The 27,928-nt window shown below is 39.1% G+C and overlaps 1 protein-coding gene across 4 annotated transcripts in view; it reads right to left on the bottom strand.

The window, feature by feature from the left end:
* The window catches only part of LOC127069422 (homeobox protein homothorax), a 354,198-nt gene extending 334,621 nt beyond the window's left edge, over positions 1-19,577 (bottom strand). For 2 of the 4 annotated variants that reach the window (XM_051006439.1, XM_051006441.1), the window contains exons 1-3: positions 17,427-19,575; positions 10,569-10,828; positions 5,031-5,172 (exon numbers count right to left, since the gene is read on the bottom strand). In XM_051006439.1, coding sequence (XP_050862396.1) covers positions 5,031-5,172; positions 10,569-10,828; positions 17,427-17,441 — 417 coding nt within the window. In that variant the 5' untranslated portion in view covers positions 17,442-19,575. Of the gene's footprint in view, positions 1-5,030; positions 5,173-10,568; positions 10,829-17,426 lie in introns of all 4 variants that reach the window. The other 2 variants (XM_051006442.1, XM_051006440.1) reach the window with 2 other exon arrangements.
* Between the last annotated feature and the right edge of the window lie 8,351 nt (positions 19,578-27,928).

Below are 27,928 nucleotides of genomic sequence, written 5' to 3'. Positions count from 1 at the left end.
AAAAAAAACTTTTGGTAACGAAGAATGAACTTTCGGTTCGAAGGATGAAATTAAAGGGATTCGTAAGGACAACGTAATTCGCAGTTTGACAGAGAAACGACGTGCGAGTAAAACCGGTCGAATCGAGAAGTGCGACTCGACGTACGATTGACGACCTTTCTATCTCTCTTTCTCTCTCTTTTTCTCTCTTGTATATGCAGGAGCACTCTCTTACGTGAATTACGTTCCGCTAACCCACTTCGTCGGGTTTGCAGAATTCAAGGCGTGTCTCCGCGCTGCAAAGAAAATGCAACTCAACGTAACGTAATAGGACGGTTATTGATTTATATTTTCCATATCTTATTTCTATCATTCTCGAGAGATTCTAATAAAGTGGATAAATTTTCCCTATTTACTTATTCGATACGCGATTCACCGTGTCATTTTTTACAAGCTAAATCGTAAGAAAAAAATCGAACGTTGTTTCCTTTGACATTATAATTATATACGACAGTATGTTAAATAACGTAATAATAAAAAGGATTAAATGATATATCGTCGATTGTACGTCTTTGACTTTGGTCGATTAAAGTCTCGATCGTTCGATTTATCCCCGATGTATTAAAAAAAAAAATAAATAAATAAATAATAAATTAATACATAAATAAATAAATAATAGAAAAATAAAGAGAGAGAGAGAGGAAGGGAGATAGATCCTCGAACAATTTCCCGCGAGAGAAGAAAATCAGTTGCGCCGATAAAGTCAAGCTCGAGATCGTGACGCATCGATCGCGCATACTGCGTCCGACAAAAGAGACGTTCCGGACATCGTTATCGCGATTATGATAATCCGGCTTTACGCTTGTTTACGCTATCCCTTCTTCTTCGGAACCTCCTGAGAGCGCACACTTATATTCTTGCTCTCTCTCTCTCTCTTTTTTTTACACACACACACAAACTCTATCCCTCTCTCTTTCTCTATCTTTATGAAAGAAAAAGAAGAATTGAGAGAAACGTTTCTTTCGAGATCCGCTATCGAATCGATTTTCAAATCGATTCTATCTCGCAAAGTGTCGCCGTGTCGATTTCAATTGGATAACATGAAATCTTTTCCATAAAAAAAAAAAAAAGAGAGAAAAAAAAAAGAAAAAAGATATAATAGAAAACGATGCGATTGTAAATTAAGTATAGTACAATTTGACGAAGCACGATCGCGAATCGTTTCGTCACACTTTTGTCATATTTTTCCTTTACAATCACGGTGCTATACGTACGTAATTTAATGAATCGTTTCCTTTTTTTTCCCCCTGTTCCTCTATTTTTTCTTTTTTTTTTATCTTCTTTTCCTATCGAGCGAGACCTCAAGCAGTAATATACGCCGTTCATAAAAGAAAGAAGCACGATATAACAATGAAAACACATTTTGTCATATTGGCGAGCCCATATTTCACGAGATAATTCAGAATTCTTTCCTTTAGAAATAGTATGCAGAAATCGTGTTGGCCGGCATGTAGTCGCACGCGTTAGAGAGAGAGTGACACGAGGGCCAACGTTTTACGACGGTTTAATGCTCTCGGAGGTGCATTCCAATTGCGCCAATAAATCCCGGGACCGAAGCTCTTCCTCCTCGTCGTAGTCATCTCTTTCTCTCTTTCTCTCTCTCTCTCTCTCTCTTCCTACTGTTACTCTCGTCAATGCTTTTCTAAAGCGAAACGAAGCGAACGACGCGAAGAGAGACTACCTGCTCTCAACGCCCACGCGTTTGCCCTTTCATCCGAAGTTACCTTCTTTACATTAGAAAATAGTTCGATATGTGCGCAATCTGTTGAAACGATCCATAGAGAAACTTCTATAGAAACATATGAATCTATTAACCTACTGTTCGACGATGATCGTCCAAAGATATATCCAATCGATTAGAAAGCACGTCGCGTTTGTCTAAACGCTTTCTTCGATCGATCCACGAACGATCGATTAAAATAAATCATTGATGGTAACGACGATAGTAAAGATATAGTATGATTTTTACGCGAACGAATTTAGAAGACGAACACGAACGAGATCGTAGCTCTTTTCACGTCGAGTTAGATACACGGTTGGTGTGAAATCGAGAGCGAGGACTTCGGTGTGTAAGGAACAGAGAAACTGGGTCGCTTCCTTCGTTCGCGAGGGAAAAAGGGCCAGGACAATGAGCGCAACGTGGGCACAGCGGGTCGTCCTCGCGGCGTCCTCGCTTCTCAGGCAAGGCCAAAAGCTTCGAAAGGGGCCAAGAGCAAGAGAGTGAGAAAGAGAGACTGAGAGAGAGAGAGAGAGAGAGAGAGAGAGAGAGAAAATGTTCAGGGACCCATACGGCTAAGAGACGAGCAGCAGCACGCGGCTCGCGCAAAACGCGAGGGGATAATACCGTCGGCCTGGACCCACTGAATAGATCAATTTACAATGGCAGAAAATGAGCAGCTCTTTCCTCCTCTTACTCTACCCCCTTCTTCTATACCTTTCTCTCTCTCTCTCTCTCTCTCTCTCTCTCTCTCTCTCTCTCTCTCTCTATCTCTATCTCTCTTTCGCACGTACACACACATATATTTCCTTCGGTACGAGCAGGCACTGATGCACGAATGAAAGATAGCTCTACCTATATTCTCTGGGGACCATCGAAATAAATCGAGATTGTTTCGTTCCGATAGTACACACCGGCCGATAGAATCATAAAGAATTAATAATCATGGTTAATAATTAGTCTCTACGATTTGATCGTTCGTATTCCTCGATTCCATTCTCTTTTTTCTTGTGTGTATATATATATATATGTATAATTTTGTAGAAAATAAAATGAAATTTCGTGTTAAAGAAATTACGAAGGAAACTATGCTATCTACTATCTACAGGTAATAACGTCGATTGAAAATCCGAGAAATGATACAAAGAAAAAAATATTGTTAAGTTATACTGCCGCACGAGTTGCAAGGATATAGAGGCGCGTGCTCCGATGCAAATGAAGTTTGTGCGTGCGTCTAAAACCGCCGTATGCGTTTAGAACCAAGCGAGAGCGAATAACCGAGCGATCAGGCAAAACGCATAATCCGTGCACAGCGTGAGGGCTCTTTTGTGTCGGCGTTGAGCTATCTACGTGGAAATATCGGGGACAGAGAGGAGGAACGTTGTTACACGTTCGGCACAAAGAACCGTCACCTGCTTATCTTCTAACGTCTCCTAATAAAGCTTCCTTGGCTATCGCCTTTATTCATTCTTTTTTCCTTCTGCGCCATACCCGTTTAACGATTTTCAGTTTGAGATTTATTTGCAAAAGTATTTAAGTAATCGTTACGAAATGAGTTTATTATTAAGCGTATCGGTAAGTATGTAGATAAATATGTAGGTAAGTAGGTACTTTCGAACGAATCCGTAGATTGGGTTTAGACGAAGAAGGAAAGAAAATAAAATAGTTGATCGAATAGATTCTCTTTCTCTATCTCTATTTATATATATATATACACATATATATATATATACATATGTATACATATATGTATCTACACTATCTCAGGTTGCGTTTTGAAATCTACCTTCTATATCCCATACGCCTTATTAAGATGCAAATGTCACGTCAATTTCGTAATACCTTAGAACTTCACCGAGAGATAACTCCGTACACTTATACATACTAGTTGGTAATGTCGACAAGACGCGGATAAATAATAATAGAAATAGCGAACCGGATAAACGATCGACGACGATACCAGAGTTCTAAAGTTAATGTAATCGTCGCCTGGATAACTATTCTCTTTCTTCTCCTTTATCTTGTTCGCTTGATGTTCTACAACGCTTCGTTTTAACGACAAAATAAGATAGAAAAAGTAATAGCATGATTACGTCTTAAAGTTAATCCACTTAGAAACCTTCCCAACGTGTCCGAGATATTTTTAGCGAATTAAAGGCAGGCTCAAACTGTGTAAGTATATAAGTACACGCCCACGAACACGTTTACCTTATCCCATTTTGCAGGGAGGCTTAACGTTTATCGTTATCTCTGCGTACGGCCGCTCAAAGCCATCGCTACCACGTTACCGAACTCCTATATTTAGTAACGCTGCCCGTCTACGAATTCCACGAGCCCACGTGGACCTTCTGCGTACCTAAGTATCAATATTCTTGACAATACACAATACGATATTTCTAATTTCTAATGGCGATTAAAAAGCGAAACAATTATCATTCGCATGGATTTAAAAATAAAAGTATATATATATATACATACACACTCTCAACAGACAGAAATAGATCGTACTTGGGTTGGATATCGATCTAATCGAAATTTCTAAATCACCATAGGATAGATTATACTTAACACATAAGTAGATAGATAGATAGGTAGGTAGGTAGGTAGGTAGATATGTAAGTAACATAGGAATATAAGCTAAGCTTTAGTATATCACCTAGTATCGTCACGCTCGATTCGATTTCGGAGCAACGAGTGCGGCATAACGAGCGTTTGTTAAATTTCAGTTCTCTCATTCTTCGTAGCCGTCGTCTACCTATACCGGTTTCACAGTGTGTGGCAATATATAAGGAATACATTTTTCTGCCGGGTAGGTACGTAGGTACCTTTACACGCGAGAGAGCGGTCAGGAATGTAGACGGCCAGGAGTGGTACGTTTTTAAAAGGCCCGAAATCGTTTCACCGGGGACGTACGGGGCTCCGTTGGCTTCTCGAGTTACCTACGCGTGTCCTTGGGGGAGAGCTACCTCCACCTTCGCCATCTCTTCTTGGCTGGCTAGCTAAATGAAGAGAAAGAGAGAGAAAGAGAGAGAAAGAGAGAAAGAGAGAGAAGAGGAGGAGAAGGAGGAGGAAGAGGAGGCCAAGAGGGAAAGAAGAAAAAGCACGAAAGGGAAAAGGTACGAACGAGTTCTCTCGGAAGATCGTGCCTGGGAATAACTCTCTTCGAACTTGAGACGAGCGAAACCGATCGAAACGAAAATCATCCATGAAAGTCAATAGTTTGTATTACATCTATCTATCTATCTATCTAAAATTGAGTTAGTTACGCCCTTACCTGTTTGGAAAAAACTGCGATGTCCTCGTTGAAACTTTCGGACGAACAAACGTCTCCTCCGGCGACACCAGGCTCGCGTGGTGTACACGTCGCCAATTCGCATTTCTCAAAGATCAATGCGAGAAGCGGAAAGAGGGGATGTCTGAAAAAGAAGATTAAGAGGCTGCGTTAAAATTGATTTTCATTGATTTGAGAATGTTTTGGAATGAAAGAAACTTTTTTTCTTTTTTCTTTTTTAAGAAAAGAAAGAAAGCAAGAAAGAAAATTTCTATCTCTCTTTTTACATCGCCAAAATGTAATACAATGTTACAACTGTCATCACGATTGATAAAAAAAGATTCTCTCCTACGTTCTCTCCCAAGTTGTTTTCCTTTTCTTTTTCTTTTTTCTTTTTTTATATCTTTCCTATCCTTTTCCAACGTAGTAGGTAGTAGAACAACGAGAGTCGCGCCTGTTAGTTCTACGAGGACGCAATTAACTCGGACAAGCGATCAACGCAAGAAACGAAATTTAGCGTGAAGCGGTTCAAAAGGCAACAGACACTTTCTGTTCTTTCTCACGAAATCTTACGACTCCCTAACATCGAACTCGTTTATTCGATTCTTTTATCTTAGTAAAAGATATTATTATACAATTAGTTTATTTTTTTCTATATTTGTTTTGTTATCGTTCTTTCTTTTTTTCGCATGTGTGTGTTTTTTTCTGCTCTCTCTCTCTTTCTTTTTTTTTTAAACCTTTCACACATACCAAAGATAATGTACATCAAAATAAACTTTGAATTTTACGACTTTTCACGAACGCGCACTTTATTCGATCTCTCGTCGTAATCGTTGAGTTTAACCGATAAGCGTTGCGATAACTCGCCAAGATAATACGTCAAACTCAATCGAAAATTCAACGGGTTGGATCCTCTCGTAATAAAGTGCGTACGTAGGAAAAAGAAAAATCTAAGTACTAACGAGTACTCTTTTTCTTTCTCTTTCTCATTATCTCTCTCTCTCTTTCTTTCTCTCTTACTCTCTCTCTTTCCCTCTTGATGCGTTGATTCACGCGCAGAATACGCTTCGTACGTACGTATATATTCAAGATACCTATATACCCTACCTACTACGAAGCACGGTACGGTATTAGAGGGATCTTTGGATAAGATAAGATTAACCGGTGCACCTATGTTGCAATCGAGCTCCCTGTTCGAGATTTAAAGCAGGTAGATAGATACACTATGTACGGAGGCGGCATCAGAGAGCAGAGAGACGATTCATCTACGTAATACTTTGCCAATCAGCGTCATCTTTGTGCAAACAAACTGTAATACCATTATTCTAACTTATACAAAATGTTCGATGAAACACTTGTCAAAATAAATAATGATTTAAAAATAAGAAGGTAGTTAGTTAGGTAGTCTAAGGTATAGGTACGTAAGTAGGTAAATATATTACATGCAAGAGTATCGTATTCGTAAATACAAAGTTGCATATAGCTTTTCTCTTTCTCTTTTTTCTTTCTTTCTTTCTTTCTTTCTTTCTTTCTTTCCTTCTTGCTTTCTTTTTCTCTTTCTTTTCCTTTTCTTTTTTCTCTTTCTTTCCTTCCAACATATTTAAAGACAGAGTCTCAGTTTAACGTGTTGGTAGCAAGACGGTAGAAGGTGTTCTGTGTGCCCATGGTAGCGGGTCGCGACTCGCGGACATAAAACGATACGGAACGAATTTCGACAAATTGACGTGTAGCCGACGCCGCCAACTCTCGGAGCGACTCACTGTGAACGGGACCAAATCGAGAGAGCTTCGCAAAAAAGTCTCTTCACCCTTCCACCTCTCGGAGAAAAGAGAAACAGCGAGACAGAGAAAGAGAGAGAAAGAGAGAGAGAGAGAGAAAGTACCACCGTAAACTTCGACCCGCAGCCTTTTCACTTTCTTTTTTCCTATTACGGACTACTCATCTTGGACTTTAACGTTTGTATCGTATACAACGGGTGTCTCGTTTCAATCATCCTGATATTATTATGTTCCAGTAAACGAGGAATAACAAAAAACGAAAAAGTACACGTAAATAGCTATGTACATCTAAGTACCTATCTATAGAATTGATCGAAAGATAGATATTAAAAAAAAAAAAAAAAAAAAAAAGGAAAAAGAAAAACATATATATATATAATGAAACGGATCGAACGATTACCACTAACGATCCGTTCGAACGTGAACGATAACGAAGGAGTTACGGAAAGCAAAAGCCGCACGCGGTTTCTCGTACGAGTGAGAAGGAGAGAGATAGAACGAGCAAATGCTCGTGCGCGCCTCGCAGTCCACGTTTTCCTAAGCGGTCGAGGGACAACAAAGTGCGACGTCGATGACAAATGACGAGTCGAAACGAGGTGTCAGAATGACGGAACCGCAGAAGGTAATGATATGATTGGCCGTACACGGCGCGGCACCGGGGGATGTTTGCGGTTTTGCGGTTTCCGCCCTCGATGTGCGACGCCTCTCTCTCTCTATCTCTCTCTCTCTCTTTCTCGCTCATTTGTTCGCTCACTCACTCTACTCGCGGCTCTTTTTGTACGCGGCCATCGGCTGCTTTATGATTTACTACGCACCACCGACGTTTACGGCTCATCCACGGCTTCATTTCGAAACTCCGCTAACACGAAAACTCTTTATTTTTCTAATCGGATCTTAGAGACAGATTATCGATATATATATATATATATATATATAGAGAGAGAGAGAGAGAGAGAGAGAGAGAGAGAGATCGAATAGGTAGATGTTGTTGAGTCCATTTAAAAAAAGAAGAAACTAAAAAGAAATAAGAAGGAAGAAAATTATAAGAAAAGAAAAATGGACGAAAATAAAAAAAAAAAGAAAGAAACATAAAGAGGAACACGAATAACGCGGTAACGTCGGAATAAAAGTCATGAAACGGTTTGCATATCGGCTTGTGCATTTTGATTTTATCGCGATAAATTAAAAACAACGGAGTCGAGCACCGACGATAAAAAGCGATAAGGATACCACCGATACCGGCTATCGAATGTTACTGTTCCTGAAATACGAATTTTTTTTTTTTTAGATACAAAAAAGAAAGAAAGAAAGAAAGAAAGAAAGAATGAAAGAAAGAAAGAAGGAAGGAAGGAAACAAAGAAAGAAAGGGAAGAAAGAAAGGGAAAAAAACAAAATGAAATATATGTACTTTAAGTGGCGATCTTTTGTTTTTCCAAATTTGTTTTCCCTTGTAACGAATGAATGAGAGAAAAAGAAAGAGGGAGAGGGAGAGAGAGAGAAAGAGAGGAAGAGAATTAGAGCCATCCAAAATCGATTGGAATTTTAAATGGCGGATAATCGATCGTTCGCAAGACGTTACGTCTCGCGATCTCAACATCGACGGAATAAATTTACCACGGCCGTAATTACATACGAAGGTCTTCTCGTTCTATCTATCTATCCATCTCTCTCTCTCTCTCTCTGTCTCTCTGTCCTGTGTCTGTCCGTCTATCTATCTATCTCTTTCTCTCTTTTTCACTCGTTCACATTCACAGAAGGATTTGCGTGAGACGCAGAAAGACATCCGATCCGCACGGATGACTCGGCCAATCGAACTCCTTGCATAAGAAGTTGAGTCTTCTCGATGATTGGCAGATTCTCCTGTCAGTTACGTACGCGATTTTACGTAAAACCTTCTTCGGTATCCATGTAATCGGCTCGCCCCTTCGATCGATCGATAGATCGCTCGAGAGGCAAACCAATCCATATGTTATTTTTCTTCGCGGTATTACAAACTTCTATTTAACTAAAAACTGGAACTTGATTGAGAAAAATTGTTTAGAAAAGAAATACGGAGGAAGAAAGGATGAGATACGGACAGGAATCTTCCAGGAAAGTCGCAGAATCCTTGTGCTCGTGTTCGTGCGCGATGCTCGAGGCGCGCGACCCGAAGGAGTGGACAAATTACAGGGTACGCGAAATAATGAGGCTCCCGTTCTAGGATACATCCAGAAATCGGGCCATCTCGTACGGCCATAAATCACGCGGTGAACGCGGCCTTCATAAAACGGCCACCAACGAGAAGAGAATATCCTGATCTCTCGGCGTTTTACTCGCTTAGGCACGCGCCTATTTCATCTCTAACACGTTCCTTAACAATCTACAATTTACTGTGCAAACGTAGAAAACTTTCTATCGTTTACTTTATAACGTAGCTTCCAACGGTTAATAGTACATCATCAACTTGCGAAAAAATATCTATGGGTGTACGTATGGATAGAAACACACACACACACACACGTGCGTGTGCATATATATGTAGGTATAAATGATCATTATTTATCTGTGAAAAAGTCTATAAAAATTGTTCAGAGTAAATTTAACGTTAAATAGAAAACGTAGCTATGGCCGACGATGTACAGTTAACCGTAGATTGGTAGCTAGCTACCTATATACATTTATCTGTGAAAATTATCGTAAAAGCTCCTTACGATAAATCAAGCGATAGGAAAATATGAAATGTACGATCGATGACGTGCAACGAACTGTAAAAGCTTCTTACGATAAATCAGGCGATAAACGTGGCAAGCCGACGTTAACGAAGGAAAGCTATTAAAATTGAAAAATGAACAAATTTCGTTTACTCCAAACGAATCGAGAAGGGTAAAGAATCGTTCTATGGACCAACTATTCGTCAAATTCTTTTTCTATCGCAAAACAGATGAAAATCCAAATGGAGAAACGTACGCGTTCCTATGAAAAATGAAAAGATCGTGGGTGGAGCGAAATACTTGCTAACTTATTCTATATTATTTCGAAGCGAACAAGTATAACTCTGTCGTTAAGTTCCCAGGTCGAGCGATAAACTCGAAGCCTTCGAAATATGCATTACGGAATTATGCAGATTTTTCTTCCTTGCTCGCGCTCGTTCGTTCGTTCGTTCGTTTCAGAAAATAATATTTAAGCCGTATCAAGTTGTATAATGTAACCTTCTTTCAAACGGAATTATGAATAAGTTAAGTAAGTAGAAGACAAAACACACATCGTTGTCTTCGTCGTCGACTATCCGTATGATAATTTTATTCTGCAGGGGCATGTGTGTGGTACGTACATAAAAAGCATATTGCGTGTGAAAAAAGAAAAAGTGGACAGTTCGAACTACAATTCCGATGACGCGATTCGACCGCTTCAATTATCGATACGAACGTATTGCTTCGTGTTCTACACAGCGATTGCATATTTCTATACGTATTATTATTTGCTAAGTATTTAACAAGTGATACATTAGAAATTCGATGTTATAAATATCGATTGTATTTGTTAAAAAAAAAAAAAGAAAAAGAAAGAAAAAAAAAAGAAAAAGAAAGAAAAGGAAAAAAAACAGATCATAATTTTTTCGTCGCCTATTACTTTCACTATAACAAGTCATTGTTTCTCTCTCTCTCTCTCTCTCTTTCTATATATATATATATAAAACAACTACTAGATAAAAGTACGAAAGAAAAGAAAATAATGTCGAATGGCAGGGAATAATCGTGTGAGAGATTTTACGAGTGGCACTTACCCGTAAATGGCGTCCTTGTCGCGTTTGTGTACATCGGGCACTGCCGAGGCTGCAGCGGCTGCTGCCGCGGCGAGCACGTGTTGGGGTGGCTGAGGCGGCGGCGGGGGATATTGAGGGTGGGCCGGTCCCATACCCCCGAGGTGAGGGCTGTGGTGAAGACCCGGAACACCGCGGGCGCTACCGTGTGGATCGTACAGCCCTGCTCCTCCACCGCCACCACCTCCCTCGAGGTAGGCCCCGTGCAGCCCGCCATCGTCGTACTGTAACATTCACAAATAATATATACATATTAATTACTTATTCCTTAATCCATTTGCTCGTATCATCCAATTTTTAATCGTATAAGAAAGAAAAAGAAAAATAGCATCAAAATTCAAACGATCGAAAAAGTGAAGAAACGTTTCACAATTACGTCTTGCCTCGAGCTAGTCCAAGGTGAAACAAGAGAAATAGTCTGGTCTGTGTCTTTTTTTAAACCAAGTACGGGACAGTCGAGAGTTCCACAACAACAAAGTTCGTGAGCCGAACGACAGCTGTTAGTGCGAGCTAAGGGCAGACGCGTTCTAAAACCGGATACCGTACTCGTACACCATCGGCGATACGCGTAAGTGGGACGGTCAAAGTGACTATAGAAAAATAGCTTATGTTAGTAAAATTAAACTTTACGGAGCGACGCCTCCATTATTGTCGACGTTTCTTTTTTCTTTTTCTTTTTCTTTTCTTCTATTCCTTCCTCTTTTCTTTTTTCTTTTTCTTTTTCTTTTTCTTCGTTTTTTCGTTCCTCGTTAAGTATAAAAATAATTAACAAGGAAAGGAACGATGAGGATCATCCCTCGACCAATCGAATTTTCAATATGAATCCTTCCTCTCTCGGATCTCGATAAAACGCGGAAGCAAACTAATTATTACGACTAATTGCGTGACTCTCCATAGAAAAATGCCCGAGGCTGGTTATCTTTTCTTTTTTTCTTTTTTTTTCTTCTTCTTCGAGAAAAATACTGAGAAGCTCGTGTTTATCCAAACGCGACGTTCGTGAGAGTTCCGACGCAGGCTACGATCAACTAAGAACTGAAAGCCGGATGCTCGAGAGAGAGAGTCCTTAATTATTAGAAGAACGAAGGTGACATTCAACAGGAACATTCAAAATATCACCTTCGTCTAACTATTTCTCAAGATCAAATGTTTTTTTTTTTTCTCTATATTTCATCGAATTTCTTTAACCTTTCCTGTTTATCAAAGGTTATGTTCGATAACAATTTTTCTTTCCATCATTTTATTTACCTAAAATCATCTAAAATTTTTCTTCGGATTATTTCGATAGATTCTTTTGATTAATTTTTCATTGAATTATTCGAAAAGGAATAAATACGATAATGATCGATAGATGCATAATTAATTGGAATGACGATAGTGCAAGTAGTGTTAATTATATCTAAGCATTATCTAGCTTGTTATTGTTAATGTTTCTCCTATGCAAGGTGAACCAATAATTATTACCTATCTCAGATAATTTTAAGTAATTATGTATACATTTACTGATTATTAGAGTTATAAAAAATAATTATATCGATATTTTATGACTAACTTGGTACGAAAAAACAAATACAAAACAATAAGCTAGATAATGTTCCCTTACGAAAATGACGAACATTACAAAGCGAAATAATTTTTATATATCTAATGAATAAAAAAAAGAGAGAGAGAGGGAAAGAAAAGAAAAGAAAAAGAAAAAAGAAAGAAAGAGAGAAAGGAAAAATAATTAAAGAAAGAACGAGTTTCCATTTACAATCGATTACTTGCAGGATCTATGTATTTACTAATTTGTAATCGAAACGATTACGATCAAGCTGTCGATAGAACAATTATTTAACGACGTAAAAGGTTTTTCCCTATGTGAACTTGGTACGATTCTGATTGCTCGAAAGACCGCAAACTCTTAATGATTTTTTTTCTAATTAATGCGTGCCTCGGTAATTAACTCTTTCCCGTTGAAAGACAGACAGATGGTATCGTTGCATTACTTGACCTAAAGAATTTCTTTTAAATAATTAACTCGAAGAATTCGCAGTATACCTATCCAGGTATACGTAACTACCTAGATATTACGTACGTATCTATATTCGCATATATGATAATAGATATGTAAATAGAAACAGTAAAAAAAAAAAAAAAAAAAGAAAAGAAAAGAAAAGAACAAAGGAAAGAAAAACGAAAAGATCGTTTGACCATCCAACCCGTTTTGAACGTGTCGTTACGATTCGAAAGTGAAAGGAGAGGCCGAAAATAGGATGAGGGAAAGCTAGAGAAGTATCTTTATGCACTTCGAAGAGACTTAAAGTATCTTTCTCTCTTTCTCTCTTTCCGTCTTTTTCTCCTTTCCTCTTCCTCTTTGAACGATGTTGGTCCCACGTTTACGAGTTACTACGAGAGCAAAGATTTCATCGTAGAATGATCCAAATGATTTTATCTATCTTTTGGTCTTGTACCATTAACTAGAAAAAGAGAGAAAGAGAAAGGAGAGAAAGAGAGAGAGAGAGATAGAGAAACTATATAAATGTGTAAGCATAAAAGACCTATACGTTAGTGTGTACAAAGAGAAAAAGGGTACAGGAAAGCGTTCGTTACTCTCTGATTAATGACGACATTTGAAAAACATTAGGACGCGAACGTATGCATACCGTGAGACTGCGATTTAATACTTTGTACAAAAGATTTCAAACTATTAACAATAATTAGGACGATCGAGTTACTTAGCTCTGTCTATTAATATTTTTTTTTCTTTTTTAATAAAACCTTACGATTCTTCTCCTCTTTTCTTTCCTTTTCTTTATTTTTTTTTTCTTTTTTATCCCGTCACGAAAGATAGAGAAATAAGAAGAGGAAAGAATCGCGACGGATCGTGACAGCACACCGGACCGAACACGCCGTCGGAATAACGGAATTCGAAATTGGAAGAGCGAAAGTGATTGATGTATATCCATAAATACATAATCACAGGCTGCGGTATAACACGCTTATAAAACTCCTGTCTACCGTCGCCCGATTCGCGATTACAATTTTTAATCCGACGCACATTGAAATTCGTCTCGACGAATCTCTCTCTTTCTATTTTTTTTTGTCTCTCTTTCCCTCTTTCGTATTATTTTTTATTCCTCTCTTTTAGCGCATCATGATTTTTGAAAATGGATTTCCTCGATCGTGATCATCTTCGAGCATGAATTCTAATACGTTGCTACGAACTTTTGCAAAAATATTCTTAGTTATTTAGATAGCTAGGTAGATATTATTGTGCAAAGACACGGTTTCAATATTTTTCACATTAACCCGTTACAAACGCATCCTAATGTCAAAGTAATATACCATCTATTCGTATTTTTTTTATATACATGTGTGTGTGTGTGTGTACGTATGTTTCTTTATATATATATATACCCACGTTTAGAAACATTCGCATTAATATTCTGTACATGTGTAGGTATATTTTTTTCTTTTAATATATATCTACGTTTAGAAACATTCGCGTTAATATCCCGTACCTGTGTAGGTATATTTTCTAAAGGAAGAGAAAAAAAAATGGTGGATTGCAGAGGGTCAAACGATACCTACGTCACAGTCGCGAACGAATCGCAGTTATAGCGCAATTCATCAGTCCCTTTTTTTTCACGCACTCGCATTTTACGAGACGCTTAAGTGCCGAGCGTTGAAACCGAATTACAAGCCTATTCGACTCGCGACTCTCAAAGTCTGACGTGTAAAGTTACTTTTTCTTTCGTCGCTCGAGTCAAAACGTCGAAACCAAATTGGAAAACTTTCTCGGCTCTTTTTATTTTATTTTCTTTTATTTTTTTTAATTTATGTGATTTATTTATTCTTTTTTATTTTTCCTTTACCGAATAACATTCGTAAAATCGTTGGAAAATTCATGAACGATGAGGTTAGGTATCTATCTTTCAAAACATGAACCAGATGCCGCGAAGCTTCGTTCCTTTACTAAAACGTTTAACGCTTCTCGTTTCGTATAATTAGATAATGTTTGACGTGACCTTCCATTGAAAATAAGAACGTATATATATATATGTGTGTGTGTGTGTGTTCAATGTTTAGTATCATGAATATTCGTTATTTTGACAAATGAAAGCTGGTAGAAAATACTATTAACTAAATTTCAATTATGCGAACGAAAGGTAACATACTTTCAACACAATAGATATATCTATCTTGACGTAGGTGTCACAATTAACATAAAAACTAACTTACTTGCCAATTATATGTTTACTTACGACGATTATTATTAAAACCGAGGAGAGAGAAAGAGAGAGAGAAAATCGGAAGCCATAATGAGAGGATTAATACGAAATGGCGTCGAAAAAATCTAAGCGAACTAATCGATAAAAAAAAAGAAAAAAAAAAGAAAAGAGGAGAAAAAAGAAGTAAAAAAATAAAGGAGCAAACTTGGAAAGAAAAAATCGAATCGAAAGAATAAAAAAAAAAAAAAAAAGAAAATTGTCCACATCCTACCTAGTTACGTAGCAAAACTGTCGCGATAGTAACGAATAAACGTGTTCGTTAACCTCGATAATCATAAGAATTATCCTTTAACGAGGAGAAACTTGCGAAAAGAAAAAATATTTGTCGTCGACACGCTTAATTAATACCTCGAACGGTATAGAGATCCTTGGCGAAGCACTGTCCTGGCACGCAAATTTCAAAAGGGAACTCTCGCAAACTCGTTCTCAAACTCGAATCGTTCTCTTGGTATCTATACCGTCGAATCTCGAACAAAACGTTTCAACGAATCCAACTCATTTCACATCGCAAAACCAAAATTACATGCTCGCGAATCATTAACGGCGAACGGTCCACCAATTTATCCAGGAATCTCTACACGCACGAACTTTTCTGACATTCATTATTTTCTTTCTTCTCTTGGGTATCCTCTCTCCTATTAGTATTTCAAATTCAAATGAACATATGTCTAACCTATTACAGGAAAACGAGACACAAATGAAATGGAACGCGGAAGATCCCTTTTCGTCTCTCTCTCTCTCTCTCTCTCTCTCTCTCTCTCTTTCTCTTTTTCATTTTCTCTTTGATAACTCTACATCATCCATTCCATCACGACACATTTTTCGAATATCCTCGTATTTTGATAAATTTATATTTAACAAATAGCTATTTACTTACTTTCATTATTACGTCGTTGTCTTTTAACAAGATCTTCAAATTTAAGTTTAACATTTGATTTTATTAGAACCACATTAAACGTTCATTAATTTGCTGATAATGAAGATCATATGGCAAGCAACAAACTTCTTACACTCGCACGCGACTAACGTAGCTAAACGTTTACAAAAGGAGCCTCTACTACAAGAGAGTAAAACTACCGACGGTAAACGGCCAAACTGTCGAGTAAACAAGAGATTGAATTTTAACAGAAAGGACGAACCTGTAACGATATGTTGTATTTCTTCATCGATCGATAAGATCTTTGTCACGACATTGAATTTACATTACTAACGCATTAGAATACGTACTACCTATATATCCTTCCAATTTCAGATTTCTGTTTACATTAAATAATCGCATTATAAAGCTGGACACACACGCGCACACACATATATATATATTTATTTATTTATTCGTAAACATCGATTCAACTAGAACGTAAAATGTAACAGATAGGAATTATTTCGTGACAAGTTATGAGTTATAAGTTTAATTCGTTGACACGATTTTTATCTTACTACACCGATCTGGTATCAATAATTGAACGATATTAAAAAAATAAAACAATAAAAAAATGAAAAATGAAAGGAAAAAACCCCTTTTCTATTACGTAAACGTAAATACCGTGACATTGTTTTTCGTTTTAACCAATTTCTACTTTTTATTAAACGCGATCACTCGATTTACTCAGGTATGACATTTTCATTGGATTCTAATAACGAGATACTATGATGTAATATTCGTTTAAAAAAAAGGAAAAATAAAAAAAAAAAGAAAAAACATCATTTGTTCTAAACAAACTTTGCAAAAACTCGATTTCACGAAATTGATCTACGAGAACGTATCGATCACATCCACTTTCGGATCGCTCGATCTAAAATCACTATCCGTCGGTAAGACGATCCGTACTGATCTAAACTCGTCGAACTGAACGACGGACAAATTATCAATAAAAATAACACTATTCGATAAAAACCATCACTCGGAAGAACCAATGCACGTGAAAAACACTAAATCTTATAAATACTCGTACTACGGTGCACACAAGGTCCAATCAACTCTCGTGGCAACGAATTTCTACAGGAGAAAAGAAAGACAAAAAAAAAGAAGAGAAAAGAAAAGGAAAAGAAAGCAAGAAATAAAGAAAGAAAAAGGGATGAAAAAAAAAAAAAAGAAAAACATAAGATATAACCAAGGAAAGCAGAAAAAAAATGCCACTACCTGGTTGGTTCCGAAACGTTCGATTCACAATATTTCCATAAACGAAATCACTTTCACGCGTAGGTATATCTTTTTCGGAACCGTCGGCTGGCGAACACGAACGATATAGGTCTACAAGACGAACGAGTCCAATTTTTTCGATTGCTTCAGAAAAATTATAGAAAGATGGAGAAATAAGACAGAGAAATGAAGACAGAAAGAGAAGAAGAAGAACAAGAACAAGAACAAGAAGAAGAACAAGAACAAAAACAAGAAGAAAAAGAAGAGCAAGAAGAAAAAGAAGAAGAAGAAAGATTTAAGAAACAAATAAACAAACAAACAAACAAACAAACAAACAACCAAAAAAAAAAAACACCGAAACAAAAAAAAATGGAGATAGACAATAAGGAAAAGGCTTCGGCAGAGACGTACCCTTGGCTGCGCCATGAACGCCCTGGCCGCGCCGGGGAACTCTGCGTGCTGAGCCACCGTAGCGGCTGTATTTTCCCACAGTGACGAGGAAAGAGGCACGGCACTTCGCGCACACTCGATTACCGCACTCTTTTCGGCTTATCGCGCCGGCGGCGTCGCGTACTCCCCGTCGCGACACCGGCTACGACAAGCTCCGACGATCTTCTCGCTGTTTTTCCTCTTGGAAATAATTAAGAAACTTCGATGCTCGTGATTCGCTCGTTCTCCCTTCTTGTCGTACTTATCCTTCCTCGATCACTTCGAGACTTCGACGAGATTCGCCGACTTTTCTCTCCGAGGAAAAACAAAAAAAAAAAAAAAAAAGAACACTGGGCTCGTTCGCTCCAAAAATCGTATACGGTGTGTTACACGTGTGTGTATATGTATGTACGTATGGTGTGTATATATATATATTATTTATATATATATGGATATATATATATTTCTTTCTTTATTTCTTTCTTTATTTATCTCTTTCTTTCTTTCTTTCTTTCTTTCTTTCTTTTTTAAAATTCAAGGAAGATGATTCCAAGAAGATGGCCGATCGTTCAGCGTCAGCAGCGAAGCGAGAAGATTCTCGGGAGATGAAGAAGAAAATCGGCGACGTGTAGGACGACGATAGGACGCGCGTGGCATCTCCTCATCATTATCATCATCATAATCGTCATCGTCATCTCCCACCGGCCTCTCTGTTTCCGACGATTGAGAGAGAGAAAGGAAGAGAGGGAGATTTCTGTCCTGTCTCTCTCGCGGGTGTCAGTCTCCCTGCATATCTTCGCCTCCTCGACGAGGCCGGCCGGAATCCCAAAGGAATTTCGTTGAATCACGATTCGATATATAACAGAAACATATATCCTTACGCGTGTACGTGTGTAATGTAGGATGTGGGCGCGTATATACGTGTGTATATGTGTGTGTATGCTTTTAATTAATATCCACTCACGATTTTCAAACGTTCACAAGAGTAACACGAGATATCATCACCGAGACCCAAATCGTTCGCACTCTTCACACTTTTCCCTTCTCTCTCTCTCTCTCTCTCTCTCTCTATCTTTCTCTCTCTCTCTCTTTCTCTCTCTATTTTCCACGCGAAGAGAGAGAGCGCGCGGCCGCGCGTGATCGTCCGTACGAAATAAATATGTATCCTATGTGTGTGTATGTATATATAAGTGTATATATATATACATATATATATATATATACGATCGTCACATCCGAACACAATAGCGAATATCCTTCGTTATTTTCCTCCTTCACTTTCGAGTGGCACGACGTAAAACAACACGATTAAGGATAAGAAGAAGGAAGGAAGAAAGGACAGAAAGAGAGAGGAGCGAGAAATAGCGGAGTTACATCTTCTACCGCGCGCGAACTCGGACTGGCGGCGGCGGCGGCGGCGGCGGCGGCGGCGGCGGCGACGGCGGCGGCGACGGCGGCGCGCGGCGACAGGCAGGACGCCGCCGGCGGCAGCTACGAAGACTTACGAACGAATAAACGACGAGCGAACGAACGAGCGAACGAGCGAATGAACGAACCAACGAACGAACCAACGAACGAACGAGCAAACCGACGAAGGCGGTTAGAATTCGACGCGACACGAGAACGCGTGGACCTCCTACGTGAAACGCGACGACTCGCCGCGAGGATCGCGATAACGATAACAACACGAGGATGATAACACACTGTAGGGTAGAAGCACGAGGCGCCGAGATATCGCGTTGCCGATGTCTTGCGTTAAACGGATATAGAAGAAGAGAGTAAGAGAGGAATCGAAAGCGGCGCGTTTCTCCTCGCGGCGATTACTGAGGAACCGGTACGGGAAGAGAGGCCCTCCTACCGTAACGACCACCACTGCTTCTTTCAGCCGGCTCTCTCTATACCCGACTTATGGAAGGCGGTGGAGGAGGAGGAGACACGCTATACGCTCCTGAATCTCTCTCTCTCTCTCTCTCTCTCTCTCTCTCTCTCTATACCTCTCTGTCCCTCTTTCTCTCTTCTCTTCTCCCTCTCTCTCTCTCTCTTTCTTCCTATCTCTCTGTGTCTATCAGTGTGCGTTCACCAATGTATGCGTATGTAGCTACATACGTGTGTTCAGTTTCCCCCACGAAAAAGCATCACTACCACCACCACCCCACCACCATCATCACCACCACCACCATCACCACCACCACCACCACCACTACCACCACCACCACCACCACTTTGCGATCTCCCGTACACGCGAGAGAGAGAGAGAACGAACAGGAGAAAAGAGCTGGGCGCCTACTAGCGTGTTTCAGATCCTGCGCCGTCCGCGGTCGTTCGCCAACTGTCAATCAGCGCAGCGCTTAACCACGAGGAGTGGGAGGTTGTCCGGCCACGCCCAATCGACGCGACCAATGCGTCCCCCTCTCGCCTCCGTGACTCCGCCTACCGACCGCTCGCTGACGAGCCGCCGCCGCAACCGCCGCCAAGCCGACACGAGCGCCTCCGGTGACACGAACGTGAACGAGCCGTGCCTCCGCCATCGCTACACCACCACTACCAACGAGACCGTCGCCGAATGAAGACGAAGAGGGACGAGGAGAAACGCGATGACGAGAAACCTTCTCTTATTTTCTTTTTCTTTTCCTCTTTATTTTTTATTTTTTTTCTCCTTTCTTCCCTCCTTTCTTTCTCCTGCGATCGCGAGAGTACATCGAATTTTCTTATTTTTAAGACGAAAAATTCAGATCCCCGATAGCTCAAGCAGGAACGTTGCGTGTCCCGTTCCGAGAAGAGGAGAAGAGCATAAGAAGATAAAACGATGTGCCAAATAGCTTTCCGTGGGTTCTTCGTCGTAATTTTATCGCTCGTAAAGTTGATCGTCCGCGAGTGTTACAACGTAGTAACGTAGTAATCGGTCAGATTGTGAACAGAACTATAAATACCGTGACGTTTTCTTTGTCTTATTTTTAATCGATATGTTTCTTTGAAGCGTATCATAATAGATACCTACAGAAAATGAACGATCCTCTCTGTACTTGCGTGATACGAGAGAAAAGAGACATTACACATCGATGATTACTCTCCTCTCTCTCTCTCTTTCTCTCACTGCTCCATTTCTCTTTCTTTCTTTTTCGTAGGATTAATTCGTGGTCGTCGGTCCTGGTGAGCTTTGAATGAACGGAACAGCTGACTGCGCGTGGAAATTGGGTCGCGAACGTGCGGTTTCGAACTTTCAATGGTATATTCGGCGTTCGGTGACTAATAGCGACGGGAAGAGGAGGAGGAGAAAGAGGAGGAGGATGAGGAGGAGGAAGAGGATGAGGAGAAAGAGGAGGAGGAGGAGGAGGAAGAGGAGGAGGAGGAGGAGGAGGAGAGCGAGGAGAAGCTGTCACCGGCATCGCTGCTCGTTCCGTCGCCCTCCTGCCGCTCGATTTTATGATTCCATCACTACACACGCAGAAATACACACACACGCGCGTGATACATGTAGATATAGGTAGGACGCGTATGCAAGGACACATGCGGTCTCTCTTGCCGTCCTTGTTCCTTCTCTTTTTATCGTCTTATCTATTCGTCCTTTACGCCTTTATCTTGGCTACCTGCATGAAACGTCTCTCGTTATCGAGAGTCGATTATCGAAGAGAGATAACAAATGCTAAGAACGAATATCTCTTTCTTTCTCTTTTTGTTTGCTTGTTTGTTCGTTTCTTTCTTTCTTTCTTTCTTATTAATCCTTCTTTTATTTAATTTTTTTTAACTCTTTCCCGAGAAAATTGCCCAGGACTCTTTATCTAACCGAGGACACATTCTTCGGGAGCCTGTTATTTCGCAATAAATCACGTCACGAGATGAAACCGATCTAGTCGTATATCCGTCGATACCATGAGAAAAGGAAAGAATGAAAGAAATACGAGGGAAAACCCATGATTTGCTCCCTTCCGACGTAAACCCTCGTATGACCCATTAACTTTCCTGCCTCTTCTTGAATCGATGGTACGCCGTCTAATAAAATTTTACGAAGTTTTCAATCTCCGTGGTACAAGATATCGTTCCAGAATATTTGAAAAATTCAAATCTATTTTAACGCATTACACGATGACTCGTTAGTCTTATACGGATACATAAACAGGGTATCTACCTATGACATTTATCATTAACATCCCAAATGTTTCTCTCGCTCGAAAGATATGCAAAATATATGCATCATTATACGTTTATACGCATCTACATGCATCTGTGTACATGCATTATTTATCTTATATACATCTACACGATATATATGTATATGTATATAATGTATATAATTCATTCGCATAGATATATAGTTACCATACGTATCTACATATATCATAGATTTCTATATTTAAATTAAATTTATCGTTCCTATTACACGCTTATTTCTATTATTTAATATGAATTATTTCTACGTATTCAATGGTAGATGGGTACCTATTAATTAATAATCGTCCTTTATAAATTGATGAATGTTAATTACCTAGAATATATAAATCCAACAATACTTGTGTATTACGAAAATATCGAAAGCGGAAACGCGTTTGCTATCACTGCGATTAAGATTGCGTAACTATCCCACGTAAGAGAAACTCTCTCGAGTTGTCTGCTACGAGATTATATTATTATAACGGAAGACGTTGGACTGTGATACGTTCGTCTACTAGATAGAATATAGAGAAGCATGTCGTCGGTACAATGCATCGCTCGTCCTCCGTCCGTACGTAATTCTGCGAAACGCCCCTGCTCGCTCTCTTCCCTTGGCCATTGTGCTACTATTCCGAGACACGACGATGTCAAAGCCCGTAGCATTTCTATACCGTTAATCCTTGGACGAAGACGTAAGTACTACGGCGAGCCTACGAGATCGATCGTTCTCATCCTCCGACTAATATTATTCGCAATCTTATCCCTTACAAATCCTCTTTTTGATGTATATAAATATATATATATATATATATATATATATATATATATATCTGGTTAAATAAAACGATGAATACCGATAATGAAGATCGTTATAATTAAATAGGTAGAGATACCAATATAACGTAAAAGTTTCTTCATTCTTTCGAATCAAAGATTCCTCCTGTTTCTAAACTAAACTTTTTACTAAAGACCAAGATGTTCATCTATAAGCTATATCACAATTCGTAGAAGTTACCTACAAAGGCACACGATACATTACTAAGTGGAAAATTTTTCACTCGGCATTACGTGCGATGAATATTAATATGCATATATCCGGTTTAGCAAACACATTCCTACCGGCTGTACGCAATAAATTAATACAATTATTGAAACGAACTTTTGCATATCGTAAATGTGCGAACTAAAAGCAGAAGCTATTATTTTCGAAACTTTATTAAGGCAAACGTCGAAGAAAGAAATAATGAAAAAAACATTCATAGATGCGTGCAAAGTTGCTGACTTTATGTATGAATAATCGATTATAATGTCGATTGAATAATCGATAAACCAATTGTTCCTTAAAACGATAACATTTGCAAAGTACCCGTAAATGTTTTAATTAGAATCGTATTAAACATACATTTACATGAAGTATTTAGAGGTAAGTAATTTTTTTTTCTAAAACACGTCACTAAACATGTAAATACTTACTTATAGGTAAGTGCTTATACACACACACACACACATACACATACATACATACATAACTATATCGAAACTCGTGGACGTTTTCACCGCACGATTATTATAATTTCTTGCCGAGGAACGAAACAGCTGATCCCATCTCGATAATAACGAGGCCAGGAGTAGTTCGATGGGAAACGTGCGAGGGCCGAGCCCCATCTCGGATGCGCAACAGCCATCCGCCGCGTGTCGTGATTTGACAGCCTCGCGAAATGCAACACCGATCCGATTAAGAGTCTCGAATTACCGAATCCCTCTTTCCTAACCGCATGGCCACTCCTTTTTCACCAGATTCGAAACGATCGTATGCGAGCTGGCGAACGAGAAATGGAAGGAAGAAGAAGAAAAAGAAGAAGAAGAAGAAGAGAACGAGACAGAGAAAGAGAGAAAGAGAGATCGTTAGTTAGGGTTAGTTTAGTTTTAGGCGAGATAGATTAGAACGATGGAATAAAAATAGAAATATAAAAAAAAAAGAAAAGAAAAGAAGAAGAAAGAAAAATCGATAATATGTAAAGCAAAGGGAAACGAAATGAGAAATAAAATAGGATAGTTAGTTAGATATAATAAAATATCTATCTACTCGAAATAAGCGAGAGGAAGAAGAGAGTGGTTCTTAGTCCTGTGTTTATGCTTCTTAGGAGTGTTTAGAAGGAGCACTAACTTGAAGAGTTCACGTTAACAAACCGAGTTTCTGTCTCTTTGTAAAAAGAGAGAGAGAGAGAAGGGAGGAATAGAGAATTCCTTACTATTCGAGTCGTGAGAAGAAACTCTTGGTTAGTAAACATCGAATTGAACTGGTCGGCTATGGCATAAATGTCTCTTATAATTTCTAAGTGCGTTCATAGGGAAAAATACATGATGGCTGCTAAGATTCGAGTGTCTTTCATCATATTCTTATGTATAGTTAAATCGTTGGGTACGACGAAATATTTCCGCGAATCGGTTATCTATTCGTTTCACAAATAATCATCTCTCTCCTTCTCTCTCTCTCTCTCTTTCTTATTTTCGTTGATAATCGAAATTTATCGCTAAGTAACGAATCTCCGTGTCATAAAAGGTATTACGTAGAAGATAATGATAATGTTTGAGAGATATCTATAGTCTTAACTGATTCTCTTCTTATGTCTTGAAACATAGGTGTAACATTCATGTAACACTCTCTATATACTTACTGACTACTTGTAAAAATTTCATAAAATTTAAAAAAGAGAATTTCACTCATTCGTATCGGTTAAGAACACGAACCGAGAATTACTCGAATAGCCGAAGGAATAATTGAAGGCGCGGACGAAAAGTCAGAGGCGAAATTCCAACACCGGACCCCTTTTCTAAGGGCCTTAAAGCTCGCGTTAGAAGACGTGTGTTTGTGGTGCGTGCATGCGTGTCGAAGGAAAAGAGACGATGGAATCTCGGCCGCGCGCTTCGCGATGTCCTCGGCTGACTTTGGTATAAGAAAAGGAGACGGTGAAGATCCTCTTCGAACGAAATTCCAGTGTGACTAAACCCTCGTGAGATGACTGGCAGGGCCAGCCTTTTCGTAGGGCTCCGACATAAGGCCCCGACGTACTTTAGGGACGCGCGAAGGATCTCTCTGCATACGGCTCCAAATCAAAAGAAGCTCTCTCTCACTCTCACTCTCTCTTTTTCTCTCTCTTACTCTTTCTCATTCTCTCTTCCTTTCCTTTTTTTTCTATCTTTTATCTTTCTCGATGGATAGAAGAAAAAAAAAGGGAGCGAAAGATAATTTATACGTTACTATTCGTCATTATATTCTATCCTATATTTAAATATCTCGTCGTTAGTCACGTCAGCGAACGAATGATATATATTTATATATATATATATAAAATGAGAAAATAGATATCTTGGTGGCGAGTTTTCAGAAAAAAATAAGAACACAAAAAACAAAAAGAGAAAAATATATATATATCTATACGAAAAGGAAGAGAAAGAGTAAAGAGAATGAAAACGATAATACCAACGTAAGAGACAGGAGGACCGGACGTTCATTAGTATCAACGTATTAGCACCCGCGGACGGCGCATTTTAATTTACGACACCGAACGGCGATCCCTTGGCCGTCATTGTTTGTGTGTATACCGCGAGATCTGAATCTCGATGCGTGGCCAAGAAGAGAGAGAGAGAAAAAAAAGAGAAAAAAAGAGAGAGAGAGAAAGGATCCACTCGGTATGCAAAGGTTCGTCTCTCATTACGTCCTTAAAGTCCCTCTAGAAATGGTTAAAAACGATGCTGCCGAGATTGAAAGGCATATGTGAGAAAAATAAATGAATATTATTTATCGTTCCTTTTCTTAGAATTATTTAACTTTTTATCCATTTACTAGAAAATTCTTTTTAAATAATACACACACATATATATATATACACACATATTGTGTATAAATATACTAAATATTTTTATACTAAATTATAAAATTCAAAATTGTCAAATTCATTGTCCGAAGAATAATAAAAATAATTTGGTTTTTTATATTTCTTATTCTTTATCCTTTTTATGATATGTACTATACATACACACACACACACACACACACAACGTTCCCGTCAGTTGAAATTCTTTAATCAAAGAAAAAGGATAAAAAAGCAATGGATCACGAGGACGAGCTCATAAGGGCGCTCGCACCGGACGAAGATCTATGTTCTTTTAACGAGTCCGATGATAATGCCGCACGTTCCGTCATCGCCTTCGCGCGTACACACGATCCATTAAGGAAAGGATAATAAACGCATATCCGCGACGTTAATGCGAACTCGAGAATATTACGGTACGCTCTCTCAGAACTCGTTCGTATGTAATCGCGTTCGTTTCGAGACGCGAATCGAATCGGAATATCGATTCGATAGGCTAGTCTCTCGCGCATTACGATTTACCTTCCTCTCGAATCGATATCTATCCATCTACTCTAAAATCAAGACAAGAATTTCACCTACGGATGACTTTAACGAAGTCTTGCTGAAGAAGAAGAAATAAAAGAAAGAATTACAAAAAAGAAGAAGAAAAGAATGAAAAAAGAAAAATCCTTCGACTTCCAAAAGGCAAAGTTCGAATTCACAATGGAAATTGTATATACATACATAACTATAGGTATATAGCTAGGTACATAATATCACAGGGTGCCGAGAAAGTCCTGGGGACCTCTTACCAAGCTCTCTCTCTCTCTCTCTCCCTCTCTCTCTCTCTCTTTCTTTCTATCCAACTGTCGTCACTTGCAAATGCATAGAATTTTCAGGCGTAACGAAGAATAGCGAACGTTCTCTCGAGTTTCGAGGAACATTTCCATCGCCATGAAACCGACAAACTTTTCTCGGTGGACGTAAAGAGGTCGTGCGACCTACCTCTTTTCATTGAATATCCCCTTAATTTGCGATATTAGTTCAGCATTTTTCTCTCTCTCTCTCTCCCTCTCTGAAGCATTCGTCTCGATTATCGACGGATTTTAAAGGCGAGCAATTCGTAGATCGATTACAATAACATTTTTTAAAATCTCTTTCAAAGCAAATGAGAAGACTCCATCGTAAAATCCATCTCGAGTTTGGATCTTGATCTGAAGGAACCTCTTGACCCATTCTCATAAGAGAGAAAGAGAGAGAGAATGAGATGCACTGGACTAAAGTATCTGCATTGGAACACTACCACACACTTACTCTCTTTCTCTCTCTCTCTCTCTCTCTCTCTCTCTCTCTCTCTCTCTCTTTCTCTCACGAGACTCCAAAAGACGCGAACTCATTCTGACCAAGCAACCCCATCCTTATCGAGAATAAGTCCGCTTCACCGCTAGACAATCCGGCGCGGCATTTACAGATCCATCGATCCAACAAAGACGTTTCTCTCTCCGTGCGATCCGATCTACCGTCCTCTACTACGAGCATCGTTCTATGATCTTATGTATCCTATGTAGGTAGATATATAGGTATGTGTGAGCAAGTGAGATAGACTGGAAAACGTTTCAATCTATCCTCGTTATGACGTTATTGATTATCCGATCGATTCTCAGTCACCGATCGAAAAACGATGCTTTTGGTTGATCGCAATATTTCATCTAGTAGTTCCTCCTCTTCCTATTAAATCATGTATCCACCTTATCTACATGTATCCAGTTACATAGACAGCTAAGATTATTTTCAATGGAGTTAGGAATTTCATAAGAAATTCATTTCATTCAGGATGGAAATTAAAAACAGAGTTCTCGGCAACGCTCACAGTGGCAAACGACGCATAGAATCGGGTTGATGGTTCGCAATAAGGGGTCCGCTATCGTACGCCGGACTTAAGATGTTATTTAAGTTATTTACGAGATGTCCGGAGACAGGTGACACGCGCCTTATACCTGCCGCGGGTAAACGACCGCCCAGCCGTGATATATAAACGGGCGGTGGTTCTTGTAGGAAAGAAAGAAAAAAAAAAGAAAGCAAGAAAGAAAGAAAGAAAAAAAGAGAGAGAGAGAGAGAGAGAGAGAGAGAGAAAGAAAGAAAGAAAGAAAGTGAAAGAGAAAAAACGATAGGCACCACGTAGGTAATTATGCGAGGGTGAATTGTGGCAACGCGTGTGCCGAGCTTACACATCGTGAAACTAGAGAAATATTTCTCCGAAGAAGCCTACGAAAGGAATACTATCTAACGTAGGTAAATCTACGATGGTATTCTTAGTCAATGTGTAAGTTCCATTCACTCCTTACTAGTAGATGTTAGACAGTAGCGATAAATGCGAACGCGTAGATAGGTACTTACTTATTTACTTACTTACTTACTTACTTAGATAGATACCTAAGGTTACGCGATGTAAAATAGATCTGTACCTATAGTTACTTC

The sequence above is a fragment of the Vespula vulgaris genome, chromosome 15 (assembly GCF_905475345.1).
Source record: "Vespula vulgaris chromosome 15, iyVesVulg1.1, whole genome shotgun sequence".
NCBI lineage: Eukaryota > Metazoa > Arthropoda > Insecta > Hymenoptera > Vespidae > Vespula > Vespula vulgaris.
The sequence above is the reverse complement of the archived record's forward strand: the minus strand, read 5'-3'. Positions and strand labels throughout refer to the sequence as shown.